Source organism: Sebastes fasciatus, chromosome 22, assembly GCF_043250625.1.
Source record: "Sebastes fasciatus isolate fSebFas1 chromosome 22, fSebFas1.pri, whole genome shotgun sequence".
NCBI lineage: Eukaryota > Metazoa > Chordata > Actinopteri > Perciformes > Sebastidae > Sebastes > Sebastes fasciatus.
The window spans coordinates 5,561,306-5,579,543 of record NC_133816.1 but is presented as its reverse complement, the minus strand read 5'-3'; the positions used below and the strand labels follow the sequence as shown (position 1 = coordinate 5,579,543).

General features: G+C 37.6%; 1 protein-coding gene across 1 annotated transcript in view; it reads right to left on the bottom strand.

Moving 5' to 3' along the window:
* Positions 1 to 1,351: 1,351 nt before the first annotated feature.
* The window catches only part of col25a1 (collagen type XXV alpha 1 chain), a 178,312-nt gene continuing 161,425 nt past the window's right edge, over positions 1,352 to 18,238 (bottom strand). Inside the window, exons 24-38 of the mRNA XM_074624605.1 lie at positions 17,668 to 17,712; positions 17,455 to 17,499; positions 16,773 to 16,853; positions 16,585 to 16,647; positions 16,368 to 16,418; positions 15,507 to 15,533; positions 13,759 to 13,839; positions 13,366 to 13,401; positions 12,774 to 12,827; positions 12,612 to 12,665; positions 12,282 to 12,308; positions 10,988 to 11,041; positions 9,438 to 9,524; positions 6,134 to 6,172; positions 1,352 to 5,176 (exon numbers count right to left, since the gene is read on the bottom strand). Coding sequence (XP_074480706.1) covers positions 5,174 to 5,176; positions 6,134 to 6,172; positions 9,438 to 9,524; positions 10,988 to 11,041; positions 12,282 to 12,308; positions 12,612 to 12,665; positions 12,774 to 12,827; positions 13,366 to 13,401; positions 13,759 to 13,839; positions 15,507 to 15,533; positions 16,368 to 16,418; positions 16,585 to 16,647; positions 16,773 to 16,853; positions 17,455 to 17,499; positions 17,668 to 17,712 — 747 coding nt within the window. The 3' untranslated portion in view covers positions 1,352 to 5,173. The remainder of the gene's footprint in view (positions 5,177 to 6,133; positions 6,173 to 9,437; positions 9,525 to 10,987; positions 11,042 to 12,281; positions 12,309 to 12,611; positions 12,666 to 12,773; positions 12,828 to 13,365; positions 13,402 to 13,758; positions 13,840 to 15,506; positions 15,534 to 16,367; positions 16,419 to 16,584; positions 16,648 to 16,772; positions 16,854 to 17,454; positions 17,500 to 17,667; positions 17,713 to 18,238) is intronic.

Here is an 18,238-nt window from a genome sequence, read left to right as displayed (position 1 = left end):
ACTACACCCATTTTCAAAATTCATACATGTTATTCCTATGGTCTAAGACAGTCCAAAGAATATTAGTAAATATGAACAACTCTTTCAAATTCAAAAACTAGAGTGCTAAAACTCCAACTGATGTCACGATGATGTCATCGGGTATGAAATCTGCAGCTGATCCGGATAACGAACGGGAGACTGATTTTGTGGACCCACATAATTTCTTTTTTTATACCCAAATGAGCTTTATATTGACCATCATTTATAAACGGTAAATTGATAATTAATTCAACTTAGTCAAGTTATTTTTATTGTTAACAAACAATGACATGATGATTAATAATGTTTACTAATTATTAGTAATGCTATCATTTCTGTTATTTCATCATTCCTTTGTATAATATGAAACCAGTTAAATTATTATTATTAAATAATTATCAGTTTATTGTAGCAGACATTTTAAAATTGTATATACTATATTAAGTTAGTGATTACCAAATGATTTGTAAACCTTTAAGAAATTGTTTGTAAAACAAGATGAAACAGAAAACCAACAATTAACCATTGACAAAACAACTAATTAACTATCTAAATAATGTTTATAGATGCTTTACAAAGTATTTATTAACCATTTAACAAGGTATTATAATCATCAGTTGCAACTTTATAATAGGCATCCAAATAATGTTTATAGACCTTTTACAAATAATTTAAGGTTTACAAATAACAATCTTAATAATTAACAAATACTTATACAGTATATACATATATACTGTATATATGTAATGTTAGTAGCTACTTTAATTTTTTGCCAATTTATACTTCTACTCCACTACAATTTAGAGGTAAATATTGTACTTTTGTTTACCTCACTACATTTAGTTACTGGTTACTTTACAACATGTATATTGCATATCCAAAAAAATCATAATATCCACCTCGACCAGCTACATTATTTTAAAAAACTGCTTACACATTAAGGCATCAGTAATAATAATCCAGTAACATAATATGATGATAGTATAACACTGAGATGAGTAAATTAGCATATATAAAGGTAGCCAATACTTGCATACATTTCCTTCATAGTCTGGATATATACCTAAAATATGGTATAACATAAGGTATATATAAAAACTTAAAAAAAACTTACAATCATCATATACATACAGGCACACACATATGAAGATTGTAATACAGTAAAACAAATGTTTAAGTTTCTATATGGTGTATATGTGCAATAAACATGCAAGCTTTAAATGTACGTCAATCAATACATTTTCTGTCTATTCACAGCGGTTATTCTAATAGAGAACATATTAGTATTCATTAATCTCTGGATAGCAATAAAGGCAAGTCTATTGATTGATGTATTTGAAAGACTGTGTTTATTTGGCTCCAACAGTACAGTCATATGAAATGTCATTTTGAAATATGTGTGAACACAAGAGTCTTTAAAGAAATGTCAATCAATCAAGTGGGTAAAAAAAAAAGGAGTAATACAAACACAGAACAGAAAGTGAACATATGCCACAACCAAAAAAATGCAGATTTAACTCAAAGCCACAATGTGGATTTTGCCTAGCATGTTTGCTCTTGCACCAAGACTGCATTTTATTTTGGAGAGTATGTGGCAATACACTTATTTCGGTAAGGCTGCAGTGTATTGAAGAGTTTCTGATAAGAGTATGACTCGACTTTCTCAATTATCCTACACCAGCACTTTTTAAGCTGCGAGGTTTTGATGAGTGAAGTGCGGTCTATGGCTGTATGCTGCTGTTTCTTCAGAGGAAGACTTGACTCAGAGCATTACTGTAACCATGACAAACACGCAGTGTGGCCTATCATTGAGTCAGATTGGAGCCCCTCGCCAGCTCTGCTAATACTGATATGGAAATAAATGTTTGAAATATTTTGGCACTTCTGCTAAAAGCAGAATAAACTAAATTTGAATATTTGACAAGGAAACACAACAATCAAACAAACAAACAAAACCAAATAAAAAAAAAATCAATAAAAAAAATTAGCTGCACATGCTAAAGATACAGCAACTTGTGAGAACAAATACTGTAACAAAGGCTGGAAAAATCAAAACACAAAATCAAAAATGCAAATAAAATTGTAAATATTAAGTAATGGAAATAACACTTTGAAACACGAGTGACAGGATTTGAGGAAATATGTAAACCAATCAAAAAATTGAGATTTTAATGAAAGGTCCATGTTTATATGTGTTTCTTTGTCTTCTGGTAAATAAACATTTTTTTTTCTCCAGGTAGTGGTATACAGGGTAGCATGACTGAACAAACGGAGCTGTGATATTTCAGCTGCATTTGATGCTACGCACATTAACCAAAAGTATAAATTGCACTTCTTGTCAAATGAGCACACATTTTAACAGTACATTAATAATCCACTATACATATATCAAACTACATTCAATGCAGAGACAGAGAGAGAGAGACAGAGAGAGAGGGAGAGAGAGAGAAAGAGAGAGAGAAAGAGAGAGAGAGAGAAAGAGAGAGAGAGAGAGAGAAAAGAGGAAGCGTGAGAAAAAGCTGTGATATTTAACCGTTGCATTGGCTGGGCCTGTCAACATTCAGGCCATCAGTACTTTGATGTTGTAGTTAGCTTTTTGACACACTAAATTAAATAAAAGCAGACGAACCATTGTAAGGCCTATAATCTGAATTAAACGCACAGTGAATACACACTGGTCTGTTTTTCTTTTTTGTTGTAAATTACCACCTTCCTTCACACCGGTTCATTTGCATAACTGTTAGTGATGCCTTCCAAAAATTCTTCATAATATCAAGAGAGACGCAGCGGACATCAAAAGCCAAAACAACTGTAAGGAATGCTGTTTAGAACCAAAAAATGCCTTCATTTAGGAAATTATATAGAAAAATAAATAATGTACCATGCAAAATATTGAGACAAATACACAAATATATGCACAGAAAAAAAAAGAAGTTACATACATAAAACCCCAACAACAATAAAGAAACCTGTTGTGTATAGTTCTAGCCACTGGTAGAGCGCATCAACGGAGCCGTTGTTGACCTGCTATCAGATAGCACCATTATAATCTATACAGATGTGCATCCATTCCTTTACGACGACGAGATGAACTGTACAATCGAACGGAAACCGCGTGGGAATAAATCGTTTTGAATCCACCTGTGGTAGCTGCTACGTCACAACAAAAATGTTGGTGTTTCACATCTGCCCTTACAGTAAACCATGCATATTTGTAATATTAAAGAAAAGACGTATCACCTTCGCATAGCACCGACTATGTCAGAAGGCAATTTGAATATAAGAAATATGAAAAGATGAATGTTGAAAAATTAAACCTATTGCTCCATCTGATAGGGAATGTGACATAACTGGCCACCAGTTAGACTGTGGTGTGTTAATGGAAGTCGAACAATTAACTGTAGCTTTTCTTGCACTGTAATACACGTTTATGTTTAAGACAATACATGAGGTGTAAAAGAGCAGCGACTGAGATTGTTCTGTTCAACATAATCTGCCTTAATCGGACACATGTGAAATACCAGCTACTGTATGTTCAGCTTGATTAGTTACAGCTGAATGCACCCCAACAATGCTTTACGCTTCCGATACACTTCCTCAAATCAACACTTATTTTCAATATTTAAGAAATCCATAAGTAATAAACTGTGTACATGCAGTGAATCGACAACACCGTACAACTAACATCCCCGTACAACAAGTCCAGAATGAACAAGTAGCACATTTGTTACAATGCCAGATGTGTTTTTTTGCACAAACAATATGAGCTTCTTCAAAAACCACGAGTAAGATCAGAGAAGATGGACGCAATCGTCTTACTGGTGAAGCTGTACCCTACATGCTATTTCAACATCTTGTAAAAAAAAAAAAAAAAAATCATATGAAAAACAGTGCGCAATGTGTGTCTTTTCAATACTCTCAAACAAAGCTTACCCCTCCTGAAATAAACACCATTCCAATAATTCAAAATATGATATAAAGTTGTACATTTCTGATAAAGGAATGAATAAAAGCTTGAGGCACCAAAGGCTATTATACACAAAATATAAACATGTTAAAGAATGAGAGCAAAGATCAAAAAAGAAACATGATTGCATTCTGTTAACGCTCTCAGTAGATGTTGGAAGCGTTGCCTGTTAGGAGAGGCAGAAGTTCCGGCTGATCTCCATGGAGATCGATGAGCGACTCTCCTGCAGGACCCCTTCCCGTGTACAGAGATGAGGGGGTGGTGGGGTCCCAAGCAGGCCTGTCCAATCTCAAATCCACGTGAGCCTGATTTCCTAACAATGGCAGCGAGGCCTGCTAAGTTCTCCCCTCCTGTCCGGAGACGCCACACCGATCATGACGATGATGCTGAGCCACATGAGTGCAACAGTGAAAACCTGCTGATATCATACCCATCTGCAGGCATCACCACAATAAAGCAACAATAACCAACAGGTTTACTTTCTGGGGGGGGATTTTCAGGCTACCAGCCATGGCGTGACTCCCTTTGGGAAGATTAAAGGAAAGCAGAAATTACTAATTCAGAGCTCTGGGTTTTTTTTTTTGTATGTTAGTGTTTCTTTTTCTGCAGAAGCCATGACGCAACCACAAAACAGTGACATGTATGTACAATACATATAAATATAGTTTCAGTATACTACTCATGCTTTTGCAGGGTTGGGGGTGCAATGTTCTGTTTGGCACAGTTTTAGTCTTTAAGAAAATGGTGCTGCATGAATGGGCGGTGAGCTTGTTGAGACCAAACAACACAAAACACCTAGCGTTTGGTGTTAGAGAGCCAGTCCAGATCCTTCCTCCTCCTCCTTCCTCGTCTCCTCTCACCCCTCTCAGTGAATCTGGCCGGGCTGCGACGCTCCAGTCTGAGCCATGCAAAGACTACAGAGACAAGTTCTGCCGCCAGCCAAGGATCTGAACTCCACCACGATGTGGATGTGAGAGAGCGGACATACACGGTTGTTTTGTTTTTTTCCACACGGTGAGTAGAAGCAGCTTAGGGGCGTGAAACTCGGGACGGTTATCTCTTTTTGTATCGTCGTACACATAGACTTCTTTTTTCTTTTAGACACTTTTTTTTTCCATTAAAAAAACTATAAATACCATAAAAGAAGCATTATTTACAAACTCCATGCGTTTCAGGTTAGAGTGATCACTGCAAGAAAAACACAGGAGAGAGAATGACATGAAGATGGACGCATTGTTTCATGACTTGAGTTGTACAATCTGGTTGGACACAGTGACACGTTGTTACGACTTATTTAACAGAAAACCCATGCAAACATAGAGAAGCTGAAACCCACATGGAATGAATGAACTGACACGGAGTGAACAAAATATTAGGAGCACTTTCTATGTCAGTATTTCCTAGAACAAAATCCTCAATTTGAATAAAGTGTATAAAATAAGTATTTTTTTAATTATTAAATCAACTTGCTTTTATGAATATAACTCGTAAGTGCATGGCGTGCCTCCCTTTGAGTGCATCTGCAGTGAAAATGTTGTTTTTGAAAGGCTAAACGCCAACAAATATGGATTGAAGCAGAATATTCCGTTATATAAAACATGCTGTGAATTTTGGAAATGATTACATCTATCTTTTCGCTTTGGAGTTATTGGAAATGTTTGGATCACACAAGTCAGAAACAATCTTACGCAGCCACCACTGGAATCTAATTCTACAAATAGTATAATATTAATAATATTAGCGTAGCCTGATCTTTATCTACTATTGTGCAGTAATACAGGCTTTAAACAGTATGTGGCCTACTAAAAATATATATCTTTTTAAATAGTTTTATATATAAACTTTTGTATAAATCATCCAGTAAGTGTGTTATTATGATTCTAGTTCTACATGTGCAATTCTAATTTTGACAACCTCAAGAACTCGCGCACCCCCTGAGGGTGGTCCGGACCCCAGGTTGGGAGCCACTGTTCTATGTCAATTTAACAGGAAAAAGATTCCCCTCTCCAAACCTATTCTATAAACTGGTCTGAAAATTGCAATTTTAATGTAGCTTTAAAGCGTTTTAGATATGCTCCTTATATTTTATTCACTCTGTAAATGTACTGAGGTTTGTCTTATTACTCAAATATATAATTGTCTTACCTTCTGCCAGCATCCAGGCATTGGTAATCCATCTGGGCCCTGTTTAGAGAAGGGTAGCAGGGAAGAAAAAAACCCATGAGGACTGAAACAAGGATGGGAGGTTTGTAACAAATTAAAAAAGTCCCAATCACACATGGGAGATAGTAGAGACAACATAATAGCTACTTCTCCAAACCACATTCTGGCAAGAACAAACTGCCACATAGAGTAAAATCAAACCTTGCATTAAACCACAAGCAAACGATCAAATCAGAAGGCTGAACTTATCCACATTAAAGGGAAACTACGCCCATTTTCCAAATTCATACATGTTATTCCTATGGTCTAAGACAGTCCAAAAAATATTAGTAAACATGAACAACTCTCCAAAATCTAAAAACTAGAGGGCTAAAACTCAAACTTGTGATGTGATATGGTTTAAAGTGTGGAGCTGCTCTATAGACGATGAATTGGGAGAGATGTTATAGATGACACTGAGAGCACCCAGGGGAATGCGCTAAGTATACTGGGAACCTTTCTGTTTCACAACTGACAACACTACAGTAGGATAAAGCTCATTTAGGTATAAAAAAAGAAAACAAACATTCTGTGGGTCCATAAAATCAGCCTCCCATTCATTGTCTATGGAGCGGCTCCACACTTTATACCCTATGACATCACAAGTTTGAGTTTTAGCACTCTAGTTTTTGGATTTGGGAGAGAATTGTTCATGTTAACTAACATTTTTTTGGACTGTCTTAGACCATATAGGAATAATGTATGAATTCTGAAAATGGGTGTATTTCCCCTTTAATTATACTATTTGTTTTGTTTTCACATGATGATTACAAACTGACTGGTTAACATGAGCTGTGTGCAGTTTACTGCTATCTCACAGGATTCAACATATAGGGTTTCTGGGTCATAAAGTGCTCAAAATTGAAATAGTTTCTTTCATGTGGAGCTGCACTCGCATTGCATTAATCATAGTGTTTGCATCATTATGTCCTAGTTTCAGGAAGGAAATGTCTCTGACTTATTGCGTCTGATGTGAAATTGACTTCTTCAAAATGATCTGTATGTAACAGGAACTTAACCTAGAGTAACTACTGTACCACCCTGGAGCTAGAAAACTGTGAAAATGACTGTGCTCGTTTTTTTTTTCAAACTTGACACTAAGTCTGCATCATTATCACATAACATGTTTCCTCTGAGTGTTATGATAAGATCAAATATCACAATTAACGACAACTGCAAGAGTGTATTCTCATTCATGCACATAATACACAGCAAAATATAGCTCATGCACATCGATATGTTGATGATTTCTGCTCTCTGATTTTATTACAGTCGCCCCGCAGTTGAGTTTTAAAACAACAGTGAGCTGGATTCGGGGACACTATAACAAAATCAGGGAGTTTATCTTAAAATAAAGTTATTGCAGCTGGTGATGTAATTTAATGAGATGACAGTTGTGATCTATGAATGTATTCTTAACCACTATACCTCATTTCTTTTCTTGTCTACACACAGCATGCTAATGCAATCACTATGGCCTTTTAAAAATTAGTTCTCTTGTACTTTAAAGGGATAGTTCGGGTGTTTTGAAGTGGGGTTGTATGAGGTACTTCTCCATAGTCAGTGTATTACCTACAATAGATGACGATCGGCACGATCCCAGTTTGGAGAAGCAGACAGGAGTTACCGCACGGAAGCTAAGCAATGTACTACTGTGTACGGGGCCGGCAGCAAAACATATTTTAGCCACCTAAAAGAAAGGTTCACCTAAAAAAAATCTGCTCAAGTGTACGCTATATTTCGAATATTTTTGCCAGAGGCTGCTGGTCTACTGCTGCCTCAATCGGTTAGTTTGCGGTAGACCACCAACTCCAGTGTTCTGCAAGGTAAAATTACTGTTTTTTCCAATGGAGTCTGGTTGCTTTGGCGAGAGCATAGATAACAGCTTCAGTTCCCTTTCGGAAACATAGATTGTATAGCTGTCTCACGGCAAGGTAAACCGCTGAAAATATTTTAAACATAGCGTACACTTAAGATGATATTGATTTTTTTAGATGGGCCTTTCTTTTAGGTGGCTAAAATATGTTTTGCTGTTGGCCCCGTCCACGGCAGTACATCGGTTTGCTCCCGTGCAGTAACTCCTGTCTGCTTCTCCAAACTGGGGGCGTGCTGACCGTCATCTCCTTCTGGTAATACACCGACTATGGATGAGTACCTCACACAACCCCACTTCAAAACACCCGAACTATCCCTTTAATGACTAAACTTAGTGTAAGAGCTTCCATGCATTACACAGCATCATTTCAGAAGCAGAAACCATCCCAAAAAGCATGAAAAAACACATTTCATTTTCTCATCTCGAATAGGTCTGGAGCAATAATCTATTGTTGTTCCCCTGTCGTCATGGTCTGGCCCAATTGGTACAAATACAGGAAGGGGAAAAGGGGGAGTTAACAGAGTAGAGGAGGGGTCCATGTGCCGGTAGCATCAGTAAAGGAGTCTGTGTTAGCGTCAGGTTAAAAGGTAACTAGTCCATGGAGGAATCAGCAGGAAGGAAACAGGATTTAAGCAGAACTTTTTTCCAGTTTTAATCAAGGGAATGGAAGTTCAGTTAGAGGGATAGATTTAAGTATCAATTATATCAATAATCATACATTTATTTTGTATATTTCACTTGTAATGATGTGTATTATCTAGAAGAGGCTGCTTGCGGTCAGGAAGTTAGTATTATGAAGGTATACGTTGGTGCATTTTAACAATTCATAAATCAAAAAATGTAGTTGTGACTAAAATATGGTGTGTTCATGCCTGTCAAGCTCTCAAGTCATGCATGGATTTTGTTTCAGTGATGACTGAAGGTGAGCAGCATGCATGGGTAAGATGAGGAAAAAGAGCAATACTGTACCAATTGGCATGGGGCATCCAGCCCGTCCAGACCTGGCTGCCCTGGTTCCCCCTTTTCACCCTTAAATCCCCGGAAACCCTGTTTGCAAAGATGACCTAGGAGTGTTACTGGGAGAGAGGTGGGTGACCCTTAACCCCTGGCATCCGTCCACTACCATGGACACAAGAGGGACGAGGGACGAGCTGCCCTGTGAGCTTGCTGATACCACAATCCAGCCCGATTATATGTTTTTCAGCATTTAATGGCATGTTTTTGTGAGTTACGGGAGAGTAATGGACTCCGTGTTTCAGGTTGCTATGTTCTGGTGGAAGCCGGGTATCTGTTTAGCCACAGGGCGCTCATCCTTTGATCGGGACGACTGCTCTAAGCGGCTGGGGAGGCGATTTCCAGCTTAGGACATACCAATGGGCAGGGTGCATCTAATCCAGGGGCACCCTGTTCTCCTTTCTCGCCCTTAGGCCCTTTTTTGCCCTTCTTTCCCTTCTCCCCCTGTGGATACAACGTTTTGGTCAAGTTAGCATCATTTTTTTTTTTACATTTGGGACAGCACTGATATTAGGAGGGGTGTGATTAAAAAAGGGAGGCTATGGCTCACAAAGGAGGAAGACACATGGTCAACGTTAGATAGGAGGGGATACCTATTCTAAAAACATTCCTTAGGACAGGAAGAGGATGGAAAAAGGGGAACATTACAATAGGAAGGAGTCAGAAACAGAGCTGATTGCCAAAGGGGGTGTCAAGGGCACGAAGGATGAGAAAGAGTAGCAGGGGAAAAAAACCTCCAGAAGGACAGAATTAAATCTATTGCACACTGAAATAGTTCAAACTGTATCCCTTCATATTTGGGTTGGAGTTAGTGTTCTTTATGTCATACAGTACATGCATGAGAATAACAAAACACAATCAAATAAGAGGATATTTGAAGTTGATATAAAAGAAGTTTGAAAGTATATCAGAAGTACATTTTTTAACTAAACTTCTGGTACATAATTATGAATTTTCAGCAAATTATACTATTGTGTTTTGAATACGTAGTACTCATAACTCACAATTAAAAGTGCTATTGTAGTGCTTGTAGTGAAGCATTTTCCTAGATCATCAATCATATTCTGTCATCCATAATCTTTCAGATTCAGTGTTGACAGTTGTTGCTAAACACCCGGAACAGAAGCAACACTAGGATCTAATCTGTGATGGAAAACGGTCGGTAAATACAGAGATTGACGTGAGAGCGGCAAATGCAAACTGTGTTAATCTTTAAGAAATGGGATACAGTTTCTCAAAGACATCAAACATCTAAGAAACACATTAAAAGTGTTAGAAAGTGTGGAAACATACAGATTAAGTGCTGAAAGATAGAAACAACTGTATACACAAGCAAGGGAGAGGTTACCAACAGGCTCAGGAAGTCATGGCAGTGACATGTTTTAAGTATGCTCATGCATGGAAACAACAGAGATAAAAAAAAAAAAAAATGTGAATTTGAAGAGCCTGTTGTCAATGGACTTGTGTTGTTGAAATCACTTTTTTTGATGCCTCAGAATGAGATTTGACTTGTGATTTTGAGAAAATGAGATGACAAATCATTCAAAAGTGGAAAAAAAAAGTTTGGGGATGATATTTCATTGCAAAGGATATTTACTTTGTATGGAGTTGTTATCCAATTATTTAGTTAAAAAGCGCTCAAGAAAGTTGTAATGCTATATATCTGTAACACTATAAGGAATTCATTAGAAAGCATAATATATATTTTAATTCAAAATTCCTTTCAACCACTCTATTCCTACCAACAACCATATACACTACCTTTGATCACTAATTTAAAGATAGTACAAAACTAAACTTATCATAAAAAGTAGCTACATAAAATACCTCTATGTTTCCTGTCACTGTCCATTGACATCAGTCCTCTGTTATGTGTTAACAAGCCATAACATCCTATCTACATCTACCTTTTCTCCTCTTTCCCCATCGTCGCCCTTCTCTCCCCTTAAGCCCGGCAACCCCTGTAAAAGTACAACTCTGCTTAATTACTCTGGCTTTACTATGCAAAGACAAGAGAAAGTGTTGTTGTCCTGACAAAGCTGAAGAAAAGACATCAGGATCAAACAAAAACAAAAAGAGAAAATGGAGGGATGTGCAAGAAGAATATGTATATTATGTACAATATGTAGCTGGCTTTTAAATATAGAAAAAGCTCATACAAAAGGGAAAAGCTGCAATTCATCAGAATCAATTGCAACAACATGTGCACATAAAAAACAAGCTTAATGCATTTTGACACAGGGGCTGTGTTCCAAATTACATACTAACGTATTGCATACTAACGTAGTGCGTTCTAACATCCTGCATACTAACATCCTGCATACTAACATACTGCATACTAACGTACTGCATACTCACATCCTGCATACTAACATATTGCATACTAACGTACTGCGTACTAACATAATGCATACTAACATACTGCATATGAACTAATGTACTGCATACTATCGTACTGCATACTAACATAATGCATACTAGCGTACCGCATGTCCAGTAAGTTCACGTCTTTAATCTAGTATATGTTGAGGCATTTCTTGCGGACACAAAAATCACATACTATGCAATTGGAACGCATACTCAATTTTACGCAATACTTAGTATGAATAGTATGTAAGTATGCGATTTCGAACACAGCCAAAGTCTTAGCTTGAGTAGGGACAGACTACTGAACTATCCCTGATTAGCTAATTAGCAGCAAGTGTGGAGCACCATAAAATACACACAAAGAAAACCCTTATAGGTACTATCTGTATATGAGTATGAAGTGCAGAAGTAGTATCACGAATGCTGGAATATTTATGATCTGTGCATTTAGTACAATTGTTATCTCACTATTATTGAAACAGTTGGATTGTGCTAACGTAAGCTACAGATAACAATTCTTAGGTTACCTTTAACCTTTGGTATATATGTGATGACTTGCTGGCTCTTTTACATAATGTTACTTATAAGCTTGGGAATAAATGTGATACCTGTGGGATGGGGTTTAAAATGAAATGATAAACTGAGCTGTTGCATACTATGAGTTGTGCATGTGGGGTGGGTTTCTTTGTGTATATGAAGTGGTGCTAATTAGACAATTATTGATGATAGAGGTCAAATCTTGTTAAGCTTTTTTTTCTATATTTAAATTTTTTTTTTTGCCAAGCTCTCTCTGCCATCAGAGAAAACTGAGGAAACAAAGTTGAAGAGACTTACATCCAAGCCTGGTGTTCCAGCAGATCCCTGCAAATAAAAAACATTCATTGTATCATCGTTACATAGTTTTTACATTACTTTCACAAATGCTGACATTGACATGCATCAAACTCTCTCAATGAACACCTGCACAAATATACAGATCATATTTTGTTCAATAAATGGGGCGAATGTAAGCAGCAAAGAAATGCGTATATGGGTAATTATTTTATTACTTAAAGCGGAAATTATAGCCCTCTCTAGCAACAAAAGCTATTGCCAACTTATCTTTACTCATCCTTGAATAAAGATAATGTTTCTTCAACACGATAATATCCTTATCAAACTTACAGGTAGTCCATAAGGTCCCCTTGGTCCTGGCTCGCCTGCTGTTCCTCTCTCACCCTAATACAAATGAATCAGTGTTGTAGTCACATGAAACACACATAAAAAAACACCTAAAATCAAAGTTCAAATGTACTGTATCATCAATCAGATAAATGTTGATCTTACTATGTCACCCTTTGGCCCAGCTGGACCAGCTGGACCTGCAGGCCCATCCGTGCCCTGCAAAGAGTAGCGTTGCCATGGTGAGTTTACATCATTGGACTACCGCAGGTATTTCAAAATAAAGTTAGTTTTCCAAACAAATGCCAGATGGAAAGCAAAAAAACTATGTTTAGCGTCCACATTTGTACAATGTTCCCATCTGGTTTGACCTAGAACCGGCACACAGAACTGCTGCTAGTACACGTGCATTGGCCACAAAGGACATTTACAACACTGCTGACACAGTTAATGTATGAGTGTGTGTTAATGCTGAGTTAATGCAACACGGGACAAAACAAGAGCCTGCTGCTGGAACAGCGTTCTGTATGGTCGCTATCCTGAGAATTAAACTCAAGTGTGGCATGAGATCTAGCTAAGATGTAAACATCCAACTGAAGTTGATAGAACTTTCTTTTCAATCACAGTGAAATACAATAAAATGGGGTGGCGGTGGTAACAAATTTGAGGGAAACGGGGTGGGGGCTGTATGGAGGGTGACAGGGAGAGAAGTAGGCAGAAGTTTGGTGGTGAAGCCTCTCGGTCACATGACACTCACCCTAATTCCGGGCTTGCCGTCCAAGCCGGAGGCTCCCTGCGTGGTTATGGAGGTATGAGTGACATGAACAAGGCGGGATTAGTACCAGATGAACACTGTTATTAGGACAGGTTGATGGCAGGGTTTACAACAACTAAATTACACTGTGTGTTACAGGGAGGTCGGCAAAACAGTCAGCCCAGGCAAATGAACATGAGGACAGGAAATGGAGAAGGCCACACACACACACACAGACATATACACACACACACACAAACATACACTCAAATGTATGCACTAATGCACAGTAAGAAGTCGGACAGGTCTAAAATACAAATGAGAAATTTCTATGGATGAAAATAAAAGACAAGGCTCTGTGGTTGGAGATATCCCATGGTGCACGGCTGTACTCACGGGTAGACCCAGTGGTCCACGGTCCCCTTTGTGTCCTGACTCCCCTCGGATACCCTTCAGACCATGCAGACCAGGTTCCCCCTAAAACAAACAAAGGAAACAAGGGAAGTAGGCGAACATGACACAGTTTGATGTACCTGTGCCTCCTCTTTTGTGTCATATTTGATGAGGTTAATGTACAAGATTCTTGCATTTTTGGGGATGTATCCAAATGGTTGAACAGCCTGGTCTTCTAAATGCTATGTTGCTTTTTTTGTGTGCTGTGTTCTGTTTAAATTTTGTCGTAATTTTAAGCCCAACCAAGTAGCTTTATTGCCTAAACCTAACAAAATGCAACCATAATCCCAGAAAAAAAAAATGTTTCCCTCAAAACGTAATTGAGAATACCGTTTAGTTATATGGGAACGTCATTTTGTAGGAAACGAGGTTGGGCTGAATGCACTTATTGTTAAATGAACAAACACATTAAATAAATGTAATGTAAAAAGAAAAAATGGAATCATGTCTTGTTGGCTCATTCCTGTGGTTCATCCTGTTTTGCTGACACAAAGGTTAGTTAAAACTTCATGAAAAGCACTTGATGCAGTACAAGTTTCTACAAGAAACAGTGAAGATGCATCAGTGACCGAACTTAGAATCTAATAATTGGCACATTTATGAAGATTCACACTTACTGAAGAAATGTTTCAAATCGAGTTCATCTTATCATCCTATATGTAGTATTTGGGCACAATGTTTTTGCAATAAATATATTTTAGGAAAAAACAGCAGTCCCATGTACCCAAATAATAAATATAGTATGATAAGACATTTTTTCTCAGAAACTACAAGGAGCACAATCAATATTTGATGTCTATGAACTCAGAACAAGTTGAATATCAAAGATATGCACACATATGCAGTGTACAAAAATGTTTCAGGTGGAAAACATTTAATAAACACAATTTGTTTTTCCTCATTTTTCAAAAATCCTGATTTTGACTATTAATAAACGTGTGATTTGTCATGTGATCTAAAGAGTTGTCCTGTTAGATATTCGCTCCTGTGGTTCATCCCTTTTTGATGACACAAAGGTTAGTTAAAATTTCATGAAAAGCACTTGATGCAGTACAAGTTTCTACAAGAAACAGTGAAGATGCATCAGTGACCGAACTTAGAATCTAATAATTGGCACGTTTATGAAGATTCACACTTGCTGTATCTAGAGCTTATTCTTTTCATTTGTGCTTGTACACTGAAATTTAGAATTTGGTGGAAGTGTTCTCTGGGCTTGCCTAAGCACAAATGTGAAGACATTTTCAAAATCGGTCAAACCTTTTGGCTGAAAAGTGAGTTTTTCTTATCATAATATACTGTATATCTAGTCTTTCCCCCTAAGTAACATTTAATAAACACAATGTGTTTTTCCTCATTTTTGAGTTGTCCTGTTATATACTTGCCCTAAGTATGTCTGTACCAAATTTCAAGACTTTTAATCAATCAGAAATTTTTTTTTGCATTTTTCCTTATCATACTAAATATAGTTTTTGGGCACAAATGGGTTACCTGAAGTGTCTGAGGAGGCACAACTGCATGCACAAATGTACAAATATCGAATAGTATTGTATTATAATTACACTTGATTCTCACCAGAGAGTCATGGTTAGAAGGACTACTAAAAAGTGCCGGTCTTGGTTTAATTACAGTCATAACGACCTGAATGTGAGTTGTTATCATACATGCACTTTTACTTTCTTGTTGAGATTTACCTTTGGTCCGGGGAAACCATGAGGGCCCTGAAAACATAGCAAAATATTAGTTTGTGGTTGGTCTCACAATCAACAATATATATTTCTTATTTTAACTAAACCAAGCTTTTCTAGTCTTTCTAATCCATCCTCATTTTCCTTCTTGTCCAAATCACAGTAAATAAGCTGAAGATGTGCGGACGAGACGGGACAAGTAGAACAAGTGCAGTGCTGTGAAGTTTCCCACAGCCAAGCATTGCCAAGTCCTCAGCCCTCAGTGTTTTCTTTGGTTCCTAGGTGACTTTATACAAGCAAACACTGCTGTGGAATTACACAGAGGACAAACTGGTATACTGCAGCATTTAGCTGGAAGACGCAATCAGAAACTGACGGCACCAGTTTGTTGGGTGGAGAATGTGTCTTTTACTGACCACCCCCAGAAGTTAACAGAGTGTTAATACCAGACATATTCTGAGTTTTAGGTTTTAGCAAGAAGAAGTTACCTGTGGTTAGTGTGCAAAGGGAAATGTATAACGTGTTAGTTTAACCAGAGCTTGGACTTGTTGCACGCATCGCTGTCCGTACATGTTTTTGTTTGGCTTAAAGTGATCAGTGGATCTGTAACCACAGCTATGTGTTTTTGACTATTCAGTAAATGGGTGTGACATGTTCCTATGAAGGAGAGAGGTTTTATGTGTTGACACATTATAAAGCACCTCATTACATTACAATCAGTTATTCAGATTGCTGTACTAACATTTTATGAGTGTGGTCATGGATGGCATGTATTGAATCCAAGTTTGTAGTTTTATATTTTGTGATTAATTAAGTTTTATTCCTAAGTACAGTGATTTACATTTTTTTTTTTTTAGAAACACTCACCATGGGTCCTGGGGGTCCGTGGGGCCCTGATGCTCCTGGACTGCCGATGATCTGCGAATATTAAATATAGATATTTTATCACCAAATCATGATTCTACAATAATATATTCTGACTGCAGTACACATTAAAAGTACAACACGTAACAAGTTTGCAATGAACAGCATCTTTAATACTTGAGTATGTTTATGGCGAGTCATAATCTTTAATGTGACTTACTGATGAACCTTGAGGACCAGTTAGACCTGAATCTCCCTTATCCCCTTTTCCGCCATTGTTACCCTATGGAACAAAAGCTTCATGAGACATGTGTGGTTTCTATCTGATAAAATGGTTCTGACGACCATAAAACAAAGATTTTTCAGAGGCTTAGTCTTAGGAAATAGATGAAATGTGTCGATTCTTACAGGTAAGCCGGGTAAACCAGTTGTTCCTTTGTCCCCTGAAGCTCCAGGCATTCCCATGTCTCCTTTGGAACCTTTGTAGCCCTGAGAGGGAAGGGCAAACATGCAAACACAGAGAATTAAAAGCAAAAATTTCAATTATTCACCCTGTGGATATTTACGCAAATATATTTTGTACATAGTAATAAACACTAAGATGTAGAAAAGGTCTTAAAGGGATATATTCGGGTGTTTTTTGAAGTGGTGTTGTATGAGGTTCTTATCCATGTGTATTACTTAGCCTGCAGTAGATGACGGTCGGTGTGTCCCCAGCTTTGAGAAACAGACAGGAGTACCGACACCACAGCAAAGCAACGTACTGCTGTAGACGGGGCCTTTCGTTTATGTGTCTAAAATTAGTTTTTCTGCCGCCCTTGTCCACAGCACTGTATTACTTTGCTCCGGTACCGTTGCTCCTGTCTGCTTCTCCATGCTGGAGGCACGCCGATCGTCATCTACTGCAAGCAATACACCTACTATGGATAAGATAATACTCATACAAGCCAACTTCAAAACACCCAAACTATCCCTTTAAGTCTCCATTAGGTCTGCTTATTCCTCTGAGATAATCCTCAGTTAATAGCCTCATCAATCAACCAATTCAAAATTTAACCAATACATAAATGATTATACATAATGAACTCACTCTTTCACCATCGAGTCCGGGGAGACCAGGCATACCACGATCCCCCTGGGAGAGGACGAACAGACAAACACAGTAGAAATGCAGGTGTTTGATTTTGCAATTGTCGGACAGTTAGAGAGTGTGATTTTGTTGGTTGAGATTTGCACATGTAAAGAAAACATTCAACATTGTAGGCGGGATTACTAAAGCAGAAGTGCATAAAATAGAGTTTACCTTTATTCCGTCTGGTCCGATTGGCCCAGGAGGTCCAGGAGGACCCTGAACAGAAAGAGAGACACGGGAGAAGATTCAATTCGATTTCTATTTTCAACTGTGGAAATATACTTTTGATTTGGGGTTGATTGACTTATTGGTTGAAGGAACTACATTTCATCAGTGGAACTGACCATCACAATGAAATGACTTGCAAACAGCACAAAAAATGTTAGCAGTCAGTTATGAACTGAGAGACATGCCAAAGTCAAAAACATGTTAGCTACAACATAGGGGTAAATAATGACTATCATTAACAGATGAGTGAGTTACATATTTTGTTGCTTCTTTCATGATCACATTGGAATTAAAAACATTAATTTCATTCAATTTGAAGCAATCATTTTTGGGATGATGGAAGACATTCATTCTGTGTATTTATGAGATTCGGTGATTTGTTGCACTCAGAGCGGTAGCTTCAGAATGAGAGATAAATAAAAGAAAAATTCAAATATAAGTTGAGTTTTGGTGAACGAGGATGATATTTCACAAACATTTCAGTTATATAATGTTGCTTTTATCACTCTGGAAT